Consider the following 18,942-nt stretch of genomic DNA (forward strand, 5'->3'; position numbering starts at 1 on the left):
CTGAACAGAAGTTTTCCTATAGAATTTCACAAATTATTCCTTTATATTTAATATAGTACAGTCCACATAGGACCTGAAATGTTATTCTGATCATTGCTAAATATCACCCTGCATGCAAAAATGGGGTTAGGCGCGTGAGGGGCTGTGTCATTTGTTAACGACACACTTAACCTACCTAAGCTTAAAATTACCCCCACCAACACTGGAGGCAAGAAGGAAGAGCCATTATAAATGTTGAAGTGTCCTTATATATGTCAAGAACAAAATGGAATCCTTAAAAAAGAATGAGCGAACTGACAGTGAATTGAACTAGGCTGAGGAAAGCAGGCCCTCGTATTTCACTTTCTTGGGCCTGTGTATGTCTCTGGTTTCTTAGGACAGCTTTTCACTCAGTGGGGAGGGTAGCACTAGATTGGCTGCACCTCCCAATCATGAGACACCTGTGAACAAGAACTGACCCTCCACCCTTGGAAAAGGCGGGCAGGGGAGAGGAGTCCTCCTTCTGTGTGCTAAGAGGACAGTAGACATCTTAGTGCTTTAGTCATACTCCAGTCCAGCTCACCAGAGGTGCAGGCCAGAATTACACTGATTATTAGAATTACATTGATCATTTATTTCAAAGTCATGGGTGGTCATTGCATGATAAAACATAGAAACTTCCTCTATCTCCCTATTCCCCTGTCTCTCCATACCCACTCTCTCCCTTCTTAATTGCTCTCCTGAGAACTGTAGCATTGCCTCGCTTCATTATGTAGAGCCCTTCTGCTCCCTCCAGCTTCTGCTCCCAAATTCACACACCCAAACATGCCAAAGGATACCAGACCCAAGGGTAAAGAAATCTGCTCATTGTTTCAACCCATTTTCCTGAGCTTGTGTAAACACATGATGCTCTTTAATAGCCTTAATCATTAGTTGGTTGATTAGCTACAAATTCTTTTAGTTTTTACCGATGCTGGAGCACAAAACCTAGGGCAAAGCACGTAGTATCCTGGTTAGTGACTGGTGGGGCTGGAATTAAGGACAATCATTGGAAAGCAGGGCTGACCTCTATGGAAAGCAACCAGCAGGCCTGTTCAATAAACTGGAGGTTATCATAGCATATTCAGGTCTGATCTAGGCCAGTTTTTTATTTTAGTTCAAGTGTCCGATCTGGTGGAAAGAAGCAGGGGTCGAAGGTATTGCTGAGTCAATGCAACAGGCATGAAACAGAGCTAAGATTCTAGGTTGATTCATCCAGGCTACAGCAGGAACACATAAAATAACTTGAAATTAATGTAGGAAAGAACTAAACAAAACCAGGACTCTCACTAGGAAAGCTTGAATTCTAACAAGGAAATGCAATATGAATGTGGAAACAGGATTGGTGCTGCTTCAAACTGATGGGGTCCTATATAGAAATTTGGCAGAAAGGCTACTTACTTCCCAGCGGGTGTGAGGGGGCCCTGAGCCGGGAGAACAGGCTAATTGTAAACCTGGCATGCTAATGGAGATAGGTCTGATGGATTTCCGTGCTCATTCTCCTTGGCTCAGAATCAGGTAGGATTAGTAGTTACAGCTGGTCAGAGTTGGGACAGGCAGGGACTGACACATTCATAACCATTATTGAGTGGTTTCTGCTCTTGAGCATACTTTATGAAATTCTTTGAATTAGTAGTTGTGCTTATGCTTAATGGAATTTTGAAAATGTGAAACATATGGTCGTAAGTGCTAGGCTATAAGATGACTCATTTATAGTAATGCCATTTCGTGAATGCATTAAGCAATTTCATTGTCTTATTTTCAGAAAAATGATAGAAGTGTTTCTTAACATCCAAAAAGGGAGAACTTATGGGTTTTTTTTGCACATTTTCTGCTTTTTTCTGAGGTTCATTGAATAAAAGTTTAAAAGTTCAAAATACCATAAACAGATTTTTTAAAACAGTAATGCCATCACCCCAAGACAACCAATATTAGCGCTGTGGTATATTGACCACAATATTTTTTCTATGCATCTTTGTACAGTTGCTACATATTGTTAAAAACATGTTCCAGTCTGCTCTTTTTCCACATTTTGCTTAAAAATCTGCAAAATCATTATCCAGTTTATAGGCTACAAAAACATCTCTTTGAATGGATAGAGCCTTGCTTTACTAAACCGTTTCTAGAGTTGAGCGTTTAAGTGATTTCCATTTTGTCATTATAATACATAACTCCCCGATGAGCATGTTTGGATATAAATGTTTTTCTAAATTTCTGATTATAGCTTTAAGTTCTGGAACTATTTGTTCAAAAAATAAGATTTTCTAAGGCTCCTGATATACACTGAAAATTCCTTCTAAAATGGTTGTAATAATGTATTCCAATCAGTAGTTTAGAAAAGTGCTCATGTCTTCATATTCTTGCCTGCAACTGAAGAGTATTATAATTTTGTGTCCTTTGCTAATTTGATAGGAGATATTGGACTATATTATTATTTTAATTTTTGCTTATTTGATTAATACTAAGGTTGAACACTCAACATTTTAAGCATTTGTATATCTTTTTTTTGTGAACTTTCTGTTCATGAACTTTGCTCATCAATTATTTTCTAAAAATTTCCCATGAACAGAGGAAGAAAAATACCCTCACGTGAATCTTAGTGATCTGGAAATTAGGCGAATGGTGATAAGCATGGGCAAGTGGAGAAATGAACGAATATGGAGATGAATATAAATCGGTTCATTTTAAAGCCAACAATAGTAGACAGGATATGCCATACCCAACAGCAAGGAGAGGGCGTCACTGATAATGGTGAAGCCAGTACTCTGGCCCCTGCGGAGGAACAGCCAGCAGGGATCTGGAAGGGGCGCAGACATGAAGCCAGGCAGGGCAGAGTGCGAGTAACCCTGTGACCTTGGATGAGAGAGAACTATTTTGAGCCTCCATTTTACAAAATCAAGATGAAAATGTACTTCTTAGACTAAATGTCTCTTATAGGTACATTTTATCCCTTACAGTTATAACTGTTAGCATAGTTCCTGATATTTATCCATTATCTGTCAGATACTCAATGTCAGATATCTGACAGAAAACCGATAGTTGTCTTGGGTACCAAAAACAGATGCAAGAGCAAAAAGCATTTAAAATCCAGAATGCCATACATTTGGAGTACAGAATAAACCATTTTTATTGTAAAACCCTTGGCGCATGAGATCAATCACTGCCAATAAATAGTTAACACATATTGCTCATTTTATGCCAGGCTCTCCACTGCTTTATGTATATGATTTAAATTATGTGGACGATTTGTTGATTTCTTTAATTTTATTAACAGACACTTATGGAGGCTTATTATGTGTCAAGTATTGTTTAATGCTTTACAGTATTTTCTTTTAAGTCTCAAAACAACAGTTTGAGGTAGGTATATTTGTTAAAGCTATTTATAGATGAAGAGAGACTGAGGTATAGAGATTAAGTACGTTGTCAAGGTCACCCAGCAAGTGAATGGCAGATGCAGGATTTGAACCAAGCACTTTGGCTCCAGAATATTTGTGTATAATCACTGCTTCTTATACAAAACAGCCCTACGAGACTCTGGATAAGGAATCTGAGGCACACAGGAGCTAAGTAACTGATCCAAGGTGGCAATGAACTTACGGGCGGGCGTGCCTGATTCCTAACTTGTGTTGTTAGGATTTATAGCTCCAAGCCACTGTCAGTCTGGTAATAAAACGGCAAGGACTTGCAATGGCTTACTCTACTCCTGCAGCTTCTAACTGCTTCTAAGAGGGCACAGGCAGCTTGCTCTCTCCACCTGTTTTCTTGATAATAAAAGTAGGTTATCCTTGATTAAAGTGAATTCTGTTTGTGGTTAAAATAAATAAATAAAAGTAGATTATCCTTTGTTGTGTGTCCTAAGAGCAGAGTTTCATGGGATAGAAGAAGGAAGGAGAGTATTAACCCATTCCAGGACTAGGAAACAATACCTAGAGCCCAGATTAACAGCTCAGGCTAAGGATTGACCCTGTCTGCATTCAAATCAGGCTGCTCTGCTACCAGATGTGAAATATGGGTAAATTACTTCCCCCCTCTGGACCTCAGTTTCATCTATAAGATTGGTACCTATTTTTCTTTCTACCTATTTAACTCATGATTGTGTTGATGGGAAGATTCCATGAATCAATCCTCGTAAAGCACTAAGAAAGATTCTCAGCCCATGGTTAACATACAGATAGAACACTGCTAATGCAAGCAGCATTTTAAAATTATCCAAGTTTATCTTTCACACTGTTCTACTTCTTTTGTGTATGAGTAGTTCTCCAAGCTTTTGTGATCACACATCTCGTTAAAATGTTTGCAAGTTCATATGAATATCTGCATTTCATATATAAGTTATGGGAATGTATTGCTGCAGTAATAGACTGTGTATAATTTAAAACTAGAACACAAGAAGTCACAAACTCTTGATTTGCTTTTCCCCAATCCCCCTCTGTGCTGCCCTGGGGCACCTCTGGACCTTCCCATCCAGAACTCCCCTCCCCCAAATATTCTTTGTTCAAGACAATCTGCCTCCTCCCAGTCTTTCCCAATCCAACATATCACTAAATAAAAAGGGGCCCTTTCCTTCAGTGTGTAGTGTCTTCTTCTATTAAAGGAATGTAATTATAGTCACAGCATCCTGTGTCGTCTCTACTCGATCCTTAATCACAGGTCAGAGTCTGGGGGTCAAGGTAGGGGCTACCTTAAATTATTCCCATTTCTCACTTTTTTCCTTTTTCCAACTCTAAACCTGCAGTTGCTCAAAAAGCAACTTTGGTGAATGAATTGATCTCTGGCAAAGGTCAGAGATTAATATTTTGCTTGTATCAATCACCTAAAATTGTGTCCAGAGCCATCAAAGATTGTGTGTACATGAGAGGACAGTCAGGGCAAGCACTTAATGGAAAATGCTGCAAACCAAGTGTTGGTTCAGAGTTTAAAACGTGGAAATCATTAAGAAGTGATGGTCTTTAAAGATCAATGAGGTCGAATCCTGCTTGTCTTGCTCATTTGTTTTCTCTCCTACTCCAAAGAACATAAACTTCTCAAATGCAGAAGGATCTTGTTATACAGGTTCTCCCTCATACAGTCCAAATCTGAGATTATATCTGGCTTTGTTAAAAATATTTCTTGTAACAAATAAACCATATGTCATGAGCATAGCAAAGAAAAAGACAATCATAGATCCTTTAGGTCTGTTTCTATGTATCGAAGAGGTACCTGAAATATTTATATTCCTCCACGTACCTCAAAGATGTGATGGAAGTGATACTTATCCCCTGTGGAGCTACCAAAATCATTCTGGAGATGTTTAGACTGATTCTTTCTTGTGGCAAGTTGTTTACAAAGAAACATACCTGTGAGCTAAGAGAAGACCTGTATGAAATGTGCTGTACTTCACAGGAATAGAAACACTTCATTACACGTTCTTCAGGAAATGCTTTAGTTTGTGGGTTCTACAGAGAAATATTATTTCTTCTTGTGTTTTGGAAATTACTTCCACAGGTTAAGTGATAAATAACTACATGGGCTTGTGAAATTATCATTTTGCATTAATTACAAAGTTTAAGAAGAGTAGAAATGGCATTGATAAAAATTGCAGCTAGAATTTTAGGAGGTTCATATATTTATTTTTAAAGGAGATACTGACTTTGGAAATTCAATCAGACCTTGATTTGGAAACGAAAACACACTTCAGGAAAATTACATTCCTTCTTAGTTTTATAAAAATGGGTATGCATATTCTTTACAATATTGATATTATATTAAGGGACTTTATTCTACAAAGGTGCTTTGTGCTATATTGAATTATCTAGAAACCCTGCTAAATGCTGTTAGTTGTAGTTATGTGCAGAAAAATAGAATTAGAGAGGGTTATAGAGAGTGATTCCCTCCTTCTGTAGGGACTTCAGATTATGCTTTAAAAGCATAAAACTGCTAGGTGATGCAATATGAATTTTAATCTGCCTATAAAGTTCATTCATTCATTCAAAAACATATATTGAATATCTGCTATGTGCCTAGGTATTTGAAATACATGAATGAACAAATAAAAATTGTCTTGAGAGATACTCCTCCATACATGTCTTGTACTCCTACATGCTTCCAGAAAAAGACAAGAATGTGTTACCCTGACCCCTCTCTATTGGGGTCATTTCTCAGGGTTGTGTTTGCAACAAGCAGTCTTGAGGGATGAAGTAATGTCTCCTCTGGAATGGGGGCAGGCTTGCTTACCGCTTGCTATAATACACTGAGTTCCCCAAGCTCATTATGCCTTAGGTTTACCACACACCCACTATAGTTGTGGCATCTATTTGGCCCTTCAGAATTGCCCATGTGTGACCTGGGGGCAAGGGGAACCAAAAGAAACATGAGGCCCATGATCCTTTTTGTGCTGTGAGTAGCACAGTCCTTTGTTTATGATACAGGGGCCTTAATATCTTTGCCGAACATCCATGAGACATTAACTGGGTAACTTCTTAGTTTTAGTGTAAGATCAGTCCCAGACACGACAAACTCCTGCTCTCATTCAACTTATATTCTAGCTCATATTTTTTCTGTTCTAGCTTGCTTTCATGTATCTCAATACAAATTTAAACTCATCCTTCCTTATTTCTGCCCCTTATCTCAGGATCTAATTAATTAGGCTTTCATTTATGTCTCATCACCACTACACCACAGATTTTTAAAATTACCTTGGAGTATGCCTATATGTTAGAAAATTCCATGGGAAATTAATAAATCTAAAGAAATATAATTTTTTTTTTACAGGACAGTAACTGCTCTAAGGCAAAGATGACAATTTAAATACTAAGAGGCAAAATCATTTTGTAGATCCATCACTAATGGACTGCTAAAGACAGGAACTTCAGTCATTTTTTTTGCTGGAGGCCAGTACCAATTAGTGATACATTGTCAGCAGGATTTCTCTTTCCAAATCATTTTATAACATTCAGGTAACTCTTCCCCTACCAGCTACTTCCTTTTGACAAGCTTGTTATTGATGAATTGATGGACTGCTTAGAGGTTTTTATGGTGCCAGAGTTAGTTTGTTGGGTTAGAGCTTCTGATGTGCAAAAAATAAGATATTTCAAATGGTTTCTAATGCAGAAGTTATACATACCCTCAGGCCATGAGGGCAGTGTGTCTTCTCTGCAATACATAATTTCTTTTGTTTGAAGAGTACATCAGGAAAAATAAAGTGACAGTAAATTAATGAGGAGGAATGACATGTCACCATATGGCTTCAGCAGTAAACAAGTCAGATCTTATTTTGGTACCATTTAAAATCAAGGAAAAGGATTTAAGAAATGTAAATGATTATTGATTCAGTCCGTAGTCCAGTTATTCATTCATGGAGTTTAGTTAAACCTTTATCAAGTGAGTCCTAGGTGCCTGGCAATGTGCTGAATGATGAAGCTCTCCAGTGATAAAGTACATGGTTCTTATCTAGTCCCTAACTGATTAGTGGAAGAAAGAAACACACACCTGCTCAAAATTTTATCATTAATACCAAGATAGGGGGACTTTAAAGTGTAGAAAGAGCACTTAGCTCATCCTAGGGGTTCTGAGGAAGGCTTCCTGGGGGAAGGTGGCATTTGAGCTGAGTCTAAATTTTATTTTTCTAGTAGATATTGAGTGGTAATCTTGTGCCTGACATTAGGCTTAAGCAGTTCCTTCATTCATAGTTTTTAAAGGTGTTAAAACCACCCGTGAGGGGAAGATGAAAACTTGGAGCATATGATCAACCTAAAAATGCAATGTTTTTAGAAAAGCAGAGTAAAGAGTTTTCCTCTTTTTTTTTCTTTGATGTTTGGAACCCTCCCACATCACTCATTGACAGCCAGAAACCAAAGTCAGCCCCGTTACCCGAACCATCCCTTCCTCCCCCCCAGCTGCTTGCCCAACCTCTGCTTTCCTTCCAACTCTGCAGTCCTAAATCTCCTTTTCAAATTTAGAATTTCTGACATATGGAGCCGATAATATAACAGTGATCCATTTTGTTCTTTTAGGTATTTTTTAATGATTTGGATTTTTATTTGGGATAAATATAGTGAAGGCTTTTAGGCTTAAGGGGAAGAAAATCAATCATGTCTCCAGATCTCATACTTCCGCCAAGTTCAAGGTTCAGGTGCGTGATCTTTTACCCAGTATTGTTATCCAGAAGAATGTCCAAGCGATCTTAAAAAGAGTTTCATTGTTCTGGTTGTTGGGGAGGATTTTTATTGTTGCGTTTCGTTTTGTTTTGTCATTGCTGTTAAGTGACGTTCTGACCTGGATTATCATGATATATTAAACTTGATAGGGTTATATTGTTGAACCTGATGAAACACTGTGTGGGAAAGTCATTGAGCAGGTGGAAAATGCTGTTTAATCCATCTAAAAGGAGAGGCTCATGACGGTGTTGAGAAAATGTGTAAAGCAGCAAAATAGGTTAGTAGAGCTGAAGAATAGCAAGTGTCCCCTTCTGTCATTGTGTGAGAATTTTGATCGAATGGCCTGCCTCATGCAGCTTTATTTTGCATTCAGATAGTCTGTGTCCCCCAAATATTTCTCCGGCGGTGGTAATGAATTGCATTGCCCTCTCGGCTGTGAGAGTGAGGATGTTCTGCTGAGAAGCCATATGGCTCACATTTATTTTAATGTGTCTTTGACATCAGGAGAACTGCTGAGCCAGCAGAGGAAAGTGCTTACACCTTGGACTGCAGCCAGAGCTGTGATTATTTATGTTTTGTAATGACTACCGTTTTTTTCCCCAATAAGAAACACGACAGTCTTAAGATGCTAACCATGTTGGGATTTTAATAAAACCAGGTCTTATATTTTAGAAATAGCTGTTACTTTAATGACAGTAAAATTTGTTTCTTCAGTGTCAAGTTTTAGGGTTTAAATTGCACATATGAGAGATTAAGGAAGCAAGCTGGAAAGTAGGTGGTACTTATTTTTCTCACTGAAAATAAAGAAACATGCTTTGTATCTGGTTTCACGGCATCACCAAAATAGCACTCTGCCTATGTAAAGCCTACCGTCTGTGATTCCTAAGGTTTTTTACAAAGCTGATTATTTCTGATAATATTCCTGTGAGGTATATAAACGTAATTATGTAAATATTAATGGAGAAACTGAGAAATGCAGATGCTTATTAATGTAATCTGTATAATGGATCTTAGCAAACATCACCATTCAGATTTTTAATTGTTACATTATTTAATGGTTTATTATTTTCTAGGTATCGGGGCAGGAAAATATTTTCTCTCATTGGAAATATGACATTTACAATAAGTAAAAATCTTTTATAATGAGAAGAAAAATAAATATTTCAATAATATATGTTCCATATACATATCTTAACATTGGCTGTGTGGATAATCTTCAAGAATTCCTGGAAAATTTTAATGTTATCTAAAGGTATATAGGTAGTTTGGAAAGAGAAAATAACTGAAACATTGATCAAAATTCTGTAAAATTATTCTCACCAGAAATAAAGTCAGGGGCCAGCTGCGTATATGGAACAGCAAAAAAAAAATTTCCAGCCTCATCTGCTTTGGGCAGAGCTGGGCAGAATGCAGGATATAGACTTAGCAAAACAGTTTAGTATTACATTTTGTTTCAAATATTTTGCTCATGGATTTTAGTGTGTAAGACTTATTGGGGGCATGCCATATAAACATAAAACAGAAACTGAAGGAAGAATGCCTGGCAAACATAGACTTGGAATGCCAAAATTCATGATGCCTGGTACTATAAATTTGATGGATGAAGTGATGCAAAAAGAAAATCATATATCTAAATTATGAAAAAATGCAAAAATCAGTAGATCACTCATTTTGGTGGTACAATTTTAATTTATAGTTTAATCTAACCTTGTTTCAGTTTAACAATTCACCATCCCCAATATTCAATGCATTGTATGTTGACAGCTCGGGCATTCTACAGTCCCATCACATTTTCAGTAGAACGTCAATTTTATGTAGGAAGGAGGAGGGTCACTGCTAAGTCAATTGCAAGGCAATTGCATATAGCGATTATATATAAAGGAGAACGTGATTTCTTTTTTTATATTTGCTCTATTTAAGGTGTATAGCATCAAAGTATAGTATTGATTTGTTTTTTGCCCTAACAAGCATGAGAACAAAATGGTCCGTTATTTTTAGGTAATTTACAAAAATCCAGGGGAAAGGGAAGTGATATTTTTAATAAATAGAAATACATAGATGAAAAGTAGCTGAAGTTCTGAAAAGCGATCGCCTTTTATAAGCTAATTTTTTAAGTATTTATGGCATTAAGTCAAATTTCACATTTATTTTTTATATGTGACTTTCTGAATTTATATCAAACTCCCCTCATGCCTTTTTTTTTTTTTTTTCCAAAATGAGAATTTCAAATAGATGATTACTCTAGTGGATCACCCTTAAACAGTCAAATTCAGTATCACAGTAAGCACAGCAGCCAGGCTCGGCCTGTCAGGAGAGCGGGCAGGGAGCTGTTCTTTCCAGGCAGGTCGCTGACTTGCTTGGGTGGACGACGACGTGATATGCATGTTCATGATCCAAAACAAAGCTCTGTAGTCATCCAGCCTCAAGGGTCATCTTTCAACATTCTTCAGTCGTTTCCTTTCTTTTTTTTGTCTAAATGCATATGCAGTATCATATGTGTTTTATTTTTTTAAACTATTTTATATAGCCTTATATGAGGTTTTTTTAAATTTTATAAACTAGTGATTTAATCAAAAGGTTTACATCTTGAATTATTTCACTCAGAAGCTGCAAGGCACAAAAGACATGAATAGTCTCGAAGACAATCTATTGTGAATATTTTCAGCTTAGTATGAGAATGGGAAAGATTTGTGGCTAACTACCTCATCCTGTCCATAAATCAGAAACCTATTCCTCCACTGCAGAAGGATTAAAATTCGAGTGATGACTAGTTCTCATATATGTTTATTATATTTTATACGACTCAGTCTATTTGCTACTTTGGTGTTTGTTATAGTACTTGGTGGTTTGGTTGGTTGATTTGGAATGGGGAAGAATGGCACATAGGGTCTGGGGAGAAAGATGTGCTACAATTTTACAAGCATTTAAAGCTCTCATTTACAATAAAGAACCAAAAATATCAGTAAGAGATAGACCTGTCTTATCATCATGAGCATCGGTGTAAGTGGGAGATGTTTTGTTTTTGAATGTTACTTTCATAGTAATAAGGGCAGTAGTCCAAACAACAACAAAAAAGGCATCTCACTTGTTGGATTCTGACTTTTTTCTTTCATTTACTGTCTCTGTCTCTGTCCTGATAAACTTTGGGGAAAGGCAAAGCGCTTCAATTCTAGTGTAGTGGTGGCATAGCAAACACTTGCCTATAGCATGCCCAGTTGGGGGATTAGTCTTTTTCTTTCATTCATGAATGTTTGTGTTTTACACTCTTCATAATTAAGGATCCTTTGGAATTTTATTTGATTCGGTGATTGATAATAGATTGATCTACATCACATATTGAAAGTAATTTGGATTTTGTTCATGACTGGGAAGAAAATATTGCCAGTTAGCCTTTACCTACCTTGTAACACCCATTTAAACATGTCCCAAGATACTTCCTTGGAATCAAAATTGGGAGTTTCTCCCACCTGGAATGATGTACCAAAGCCCTAAATACTTTTCTGGAGGAAAATAACTTGTAAGGCACAACTGAGGCAAGTATTTTGGGAAGTGTGAGAATGTCACTTAAAGGAATAGTGGGCAAGGCAAGATTGCTTTTGATACTAAACTGGACTTCATTTTCAAAGGAACCTCTATATCACTTGGGTGCTAGATCAGTTTTGGCTCTGTTGTGTTAAGACTGGAGACCATAAAATTGTCACCTTGATCAAGAGAAGCCAAGCTTGACAATCACATCAAGTTGGAGACAATAAACGAATACAATCACGAAATTTTTGCTGAAGTCATTTGTAAAGGTTAAGAATGCTTTTTTAAATAATCTTAATAATTTTCACCACTGAAAGTTGACTTAATATCCAATTTGTTACCCTGATTTCGGTACAAAATAGTTTCTGATGAGACTGGACTTTTTGTTTGTCAGCTAAACTTACTGCCTTGCTAACTGATTCAGTCATGACCCAGTCTTCAAAAGGCAGGAAAAAGTGTGCACAATCTGAATTCCCAATTAATTTAAAATATATGACTTAAAAATACAATTTTTATTGGCCAGGATTTATCAAGAAAAACTCATTAATTTCAGCAATATCACTTCCCTTCTACTAAATTTCCCCCAAATAAAAGAAAAATAAACTCAAAATGCAGACTTACAAATCTGCTGATTTTTTTTCCTTTTGCATACAACAGCATGAGAGAAGTTTACTATTGATTTCAGATACAAATGGCAGAATCAATATTTTCCACAGTTTCCCACTTACTTAACTTCAAACTGGACCATGAACATTCAAGCTCTTTGACAAATTTGGTGTTGAAATACACAGCTTTTTTACTCTTTCTGCCTCTACAGCAATAGTAAGGCTTTGCCAATGGTTGTTGACACTGAAAAGAGTGAGTGTTGCTGGAGAGGGTGACCACTTTATCACTCAAAAGGAAGCTCCAGGATCATGGACGGTGCTCAGTGGCAGAGTTCTCGCCTGCCATGCCAGAGACCCGTTCAATTCCCGATGCCTGCCCATGTGAAAAAAAGAGGACGCTCCAGAAAGATTGTACTATGGTGGAATTAATGTCCCAGAGTCTGCTCTTCAACTTTTCACTGCCCAGATAAGAGGCTGTCTCTGTTCATGTCCTGGTGAAATGACACCCACAAACCCATCCACAAATGACTGAAGCATAAATCTAAATACGAATTTGATCATTCCCTTCTCTCCACTTTGCATTCCCCCGCATATATGAATGGGGTGCCAAATCGTGAGCAGGTTGGTTTGTGAGTATGGAAATGGAGCAAAGCCAGCTGAATTATTTTAGAGCCCAGTGTGGTTCAATTTTGATACCTTGATATATTTATCTCCTCTATGGGATCAGAATCTCAGAACACTTCTCATCAAAACACTTGCTTTCTGGATGGTGCTGGAAACATACGGCGTAATTTGTAGTCTTTGCTTTCCAGTTTTAATCTGCTCTGTTCATTCTGTCTTTATCTATTTTATGGTACAGATTGTTTCATTATATTACCTACACTTATTTCCTGACATTGTATGTTAATTTCTAAATTCTCTTCCCCATTCTTTTTTTTTTTTATTATTATTTATTTTGTATGCTCTATGGCAGGGTCATATTCCAGTCCTTTTTTCCATATGAGTATCCTGTTATTGCAGCACCATTTGTTGAATTTTTGTTTGTTTTGTTTGTTGGTTGGCTTGTTTGCTTGTTTGGGGAAATGCACTGGCCAGGAATTGAACCCGGGTCGTCCACATGGCAGGCGAGAATTCTACCACTGGAGCACCCCTGTATCACCTTCATTTTTTTTTAACAGTCAATTAGTAAAAGTACTTTATTTTCCTCTTTTATTTGGTTTATTTCTTGCTTTACAAAGTTATGAAGTTCACAGCTTTATACCAAAATGTAAGAAGGCTAAGCTATATGCTTACAAACATTTCTCAGTCAATGTATTCTTTAGGTCCACATTTAATTTTTTTAAAAAAATCAGAAACCAAGGGTATTGGAGCAGCTCTAGGGCATATATTTCTCTTTAACAGCCCTTCCTCCTTGACCTTCTTTCCCCCCAATTCACTTGGGCTACTACCTTGAATTTAAAGTATATCTAACTTTCTTTTAAGGAATTTTAAAGTCACCATGTGACCCAATAGGGCCACATATTTGGGGGTTAGAAGTGGTGTTAAAAGGGTACTGTGCAATTAGCACTAAGTTTGGTTTACATGAGGATCTCACATTCATTTGCATATGGAACTCAGTATAGCCCAAATCACCTCAATGATAGCTTCTATTCCTATACATTGGCCAGCTTTTCTTAAACTCTGTGGAACCTGATGATTTGGGACAGAGATAAAACCACTATTTTATAAATCTGTCAGCCATGGCCTTCTTAAGTGCTCTAGGTAATGGAAACAAAATATATAAGTAAGTGTATTTAAATTGCAGTTATTTGGGCAAGCCAGAGGGTGCGTGCTATTCAAATCCCACCTAACAATATATTTCAATCCCGCCTCCAATGACTTCCCTTCCGTACATACAACATACCATTCCACTAAGTGTATGCCTACTCCCATCAAATCAACCACATGCCTAGTCACTAAAATTGTCCAGTGAATAACCTTTTCAGACATGTTCATTTTAAAGCGTCTTTGAGGATGATAGCTTCTGCAGATAGCTGTGCTGGATACAGAGATTAATATTACCTCCATAATTTGGGCTCGTTTTACGGTAATACCAGTATGCCCTGATGTGTTAACCATAATGGTGTTGGCAGTATAGTAGGACTGTTAGATTTAGACACTTCTGCTTCAGGATGGTGACTATAAATGGGGTAAAAGACAAGTAGGGGAAAAAAAGCTAAAAAATTGGCATCATTTTTGAAAATGTAACTAATTATTTTTCTAAGCAATAATGAAAGCCACATTGTCCTCCCTCTTTTTCTTACTCTTGACCTCGCAGAGTAAAGCGAACACTGAATTCTACAGAGACGCAAAAAAGAGTTCAATAAATCTGCAAAGGGCACAGATTATTAGGTAGGTATATCAGGGAGGGTTCAGATTCCCTAAGGCAGAAGTGCTGAGTGAGTTTAGTCTGTTTTTCTCCTAGGCTTGAAGAATAGACTCTTTTTTATGACTTCATTTTCTGATGTTAGTCAAATTGGGGCCTGGAGGCAAGAGATAACCCATAAAAGTCCATTCTCATGCTCTGATTCAGTCATCAGAAGAGAGATGTGGGTGCCTCCTTAATTCAGGAAAGCCACACTTTTAAAATATCCCCATAAGGGTGATTTTATAGTATTTCAAAGTCTTCCTGTAAAATATATTCTGGAGACCTTTGGATTGTTGTTTTTTACCATGCTACTTGTAATACGCAAATGTTGAAAATTCAGTTACTTGAATTGTAAAACTAGTAGACAGGAAGAAGCACAAATTCTAACATGCTTTGACAATTTTAGAGCTGCCAAAGGCTCAGGTGAAATGCCTCTGCTTTCAACCTCATGCCTGTCGTCATCCTCTAAGCCTTGGAAAATTTACTCTAAGCTCTGGCTTTCTGGGAAGGGTAATTTGGCTTTTGGGGAAATGGTGGTACAAGAGATTCATCCATAAGATTTATGAATCCTGATCATCTAAAAATACAGGTTATAAGACCTAAATAAGTGTTTAAAAAAGAAATTTCTCTAAAATGACATTAATTGTCTAGAAAATAAATAATAAAATACAATAATAATTGTTTTAAATGAGTATATGAAAAACTTTCTCCTTATCTATAAATTTATGGCTTTGAAAGATAATGTCTTAAGGACACCATTCTTATGAGATCGAGAGTGAAAAAGATTGCAAGTTATCACCCCAAAACCAGAATACAGCTTTAGCCTGCTGTAAGGTGGTGATGGTTCAGGTTCTCAGATCCAATACCAGACTATTGGGCAGAATGTTGAATTTTTCTTTCTACGGTAATCTTTTACATTTGGATGTGGTCTTCTCTGTTTTGAGATAATTTCAACATATGATTATGAAGCAGATCAGAGCTTTTAAATCAGAGTTGCAAATTGTATCTTCTGCCAGGAAAATGTAAAATTATATACACATTGAAAACATTTGCTTTCTGGCAATCTTTTCTGGAGAATTAAAACAGTAGAGAGAAGGGAAAGTTGGGAAAGCTGAATTCAAATGTCATAGTTCTCTTTTACTCTGTCATCTGAGTGTGTTCTGAGTTTCACATCACCGGAATAGAAGTTCCATGAGGGCAGGGTTCACCATCTGTTTTTGCCAACCATCTAGAAAGTGCCTGGCATCTAGGAGACCCTTAATTTCTATTTATTGAATAAATAAATCCATAAAATGAGATTAGTCATAGCAACTTCTCTGTGTTTGGCTCTGTGTTTGTGCGGCAGCGAGACAAAGGGGCTTGAACTGCCTTGGAGGAAGTTCCTGTATAAATCCGAAGTGATATTTGTAGTCACTTTTCTGTCTTTGCATATGCAGCCTTTCAAAATCCAAGTCACCCTTGAATTCAATGGCAAGAAGTTGTTGTGAGGCTAAAACGAGAATTCATAAAAAGTTCTTCACATAGTTCCACACGTTAACTTGTATTATTTTTGCCTTCCAAGCATTGCTTTTCATTTCATCATCTCTTTCTGCCTGTCCCTCTACTTTTCATGCTTCTATACCCTTCTTCTCAATTCCATATGCCTTTTCTGTCCTGGTGGGGGAAGTATCGTATAATATCGCACCATATTGGGAGTTTTTACGTTTAAGTTTTAGGCTCTGCCATTAACTAGCTATATCCAAAGAAGTCGCTCAAATTCTGTAAGTTTTGGGTTATTTCATAATAAAATGAAGCCACTCAACTAGCTTATGTCTACCATGTCCTCCAAAATCATGGGTTATGACATGTGGCTCATCTCTCTATATATCTCAACCTGCCTTAATGCTCTGCGTCTTGCTGATCCCATAGCTAACAATAAAGATTCTCCTATGTCTCGTGACACTTTCATTTGTCTCAGTGTTTACTTGGAAGAAAATTCTATCTGTAGTGCTGTATAATGGGGATTCTGTTTTCTATCAAATGAAAGCTTTGTCAGATTTAGATTGCTAAAATAATCTAAGCAGTGCCAGTGATCCTCTTTTGTGCGTTTTTATTGCTTTTTTAGATTTTCCAAAATTCATAGACTTTTATATCAAAATAATACCCAAAGTACAAAGATTTATATTACATAGCTTTTCTGATTATATATGTTTTCTGATTCTACAACTCGTGAAAATCATAAAACCAAAACTCAAGGGCATAGGGGAAAGTGAGAAATTAAATTCTGACACTGATTTACAGACAATAGGCAACTTTCCTGAAACTCTGCTTGCACTTCCATTATAGAAGTACTGAAAAGTCTACTCTGTTACTTTAGAAGAAAGTTTAAGATAATAAAGAGGCTTTTCTGATATGTACCAATGCTGGGATATAACATTTCTATTGTCTGTGGCCCAAAAAGGGTTGCCCACGGATTCAAGATCATAAAGTTGCATTTTTTTAATTCTTTGCCTCCTCTGAAAACTGCTCCCCTGGGTGTTCACTGAATTATTTCTTTCTCTTTCAGCTTCCTCCATCCTCAAAAGGGAGAAACGGCTGAGGACTAAAAATGTGCATTTTAGTTGTGTCACCGTGTACTACTTCACCAGGAGGCAAGGCTTCACGAGCGTGCCCAGTCAAGGGGGCAGCACCCTGGGCATGTCCAGCCGCCATAACAGCGTGCGCCAGTACACCCTTGGTGAATTTGCGAGGGAGCAGGAGAGGCTCCACCGGGAGATGTTGAGAGAACACCTCAGGGAGGAAAAACTGAACTCTTTAAAACTAAAGGTAAAAAGCATTAGAAACTCACTTTTCGAAAAAACCCCAAAACCTTACTTCAGTTTGGTCACAGTTAACCATTTTCATATTCATATCACAAAGCAAATGGTCAGTTTATACAACAAGGCTGCCTGCTGAGACTGTTTTTTTTTTTTTAAGCAAGAAACAATTATGGTCTCTTTACTGAAAACAATGTGGGAAACTTACCTAACATCATTTATTCATTCACTCCACAAATATTTGTTGAGCATTACCAGACAGTAGACCCCATGTTTGGGCTGAGGCTAACTGGTGAGCAAAAATAGTTGTGATCCCTTCTCTCCTGGAAAATATAGATTAATTGGAAAGGAGGATATTACCAAGTAGTTGGACAAATAAAAGAGTTTATTAAGTGCTATGAAGAAGAGTTGCAAGGTGTTGTAAAAGTGATTAACAGGGAATTGAAATGGTCTTGGAGATCAAGAAATGCTTCCTCAAAGAAGTGATAGCTGAACTGAAATCTGAAGGGGTAACTAGGCAAAGAGGATTGGTAAGCATGTTTCGGGGAGTGGGAAGAGACTGAGCTGCCTATAGCAGGAGGCTTGGTGAGCACCCAAAAAAGGTTAGTGTGGCTGGAGCAGAGGAAAAGAGAAGCCTGGAATAGCATGAGGGAGGCAGGTAACATGTAGGCCATGTTAAGTGTTTTTTTTTCGTTCTTGTTTTTTTGCCTCTTCAGCCTAAGCCCATTAGAAGTCATCCAAGAGCTTTAAGCATGGGGTTCAGGTGTCAAGTAATATGATGGGTTCATGATTGTGGAAAAATAGCTTTGAGGTAGGGGTAGCCATGCTGGGGAGGAGCACAAACACACAGAGGTAGACCAGTTAGACTGTTACAGTAGTCCAGGAGAAATAGGATGGTGGCCTAGGTTATACTGATGATAGGGGAGTTGAAGAGAGGTAGGCAGAGGGAGAAGTTTGGGAAGTCAATCAAAAGTCCTTGATGGAAGAGAGAGGGAGTATCAAGAACGTCTCCCAATATTCTGGCTTGTGAAATTGAACAGGCTGTGGGTGATAGTACCATTTGCCATGACAAGGAACCCAGAAAGACGGGCAAGTTTGGTGGAGGTAGGGGAACATTGAGATAATAATTTTTGGACATGCTGAGTTTGAGGGTTTTTTGACTTATCAAAGAGATGTCAGGGAGGTGTCCAGATGGAGATACCTATTGTCATGCCTCATTAGAGATTAAATGGGGGGGGGGAGGAAACAGAGAGATGACTTCTTTCCTCAACTGGAGATGCTCTTGACACTTGTATTGGTCCAACACTCTCTCAATACATAGGAAGTATTTTCCCATCATTATTTAATGCAAAGGGAATCTTGTGTATATAATCTGAAGTATTTAATATACAAGGTCATACATTAAAAAGCTGAAGCCGCACAAGCACACCTGTATTATTTTACCTGTAGTTTCATAT

The 18,942-nt window shown here is 37.5% G+C and overlaps 1 protein-coding gene across 2 annotated transcripts in view; it reads left to right on the forward strand.

Annotated features, from left to right (window-relative positions):
- Window positions 1-18,942, forward strand: part of CSRNP3 (cysteine and serine rich nuclear protein 3) — a 152,506-nt gene that overhangs the window by 118,894 nt on the left and 14,670 nt on the right. For both annotated transcript variants that reach the window (XM_077154040.1, XM_077154041.1), the window contains exon 4: window positions 17,236-17,495. In XM_077154040.1, the coding sequence (XP_077010155.1) occupies window positions 17,236-17,495 (260 nt within the window). The remainder of the gene's footprint in view (window positions 1-17,235; window positions 17,496-18,942) is intronic.

This window comes from Tamandua tetradactyla, chromosome 3 (assembly GCF_023851605.1).
Source record: "Tamandua tetradactyla isolate mTamTet1 chromosome 3, mTamTet1.pri, whole genome shotgun sequence".
NCBI lineage: Eukaryota > Metazoa > Chordata > Mammalia > Pilosa > Myrmecophagidae > Tamandua > Tamandua tetradactyla.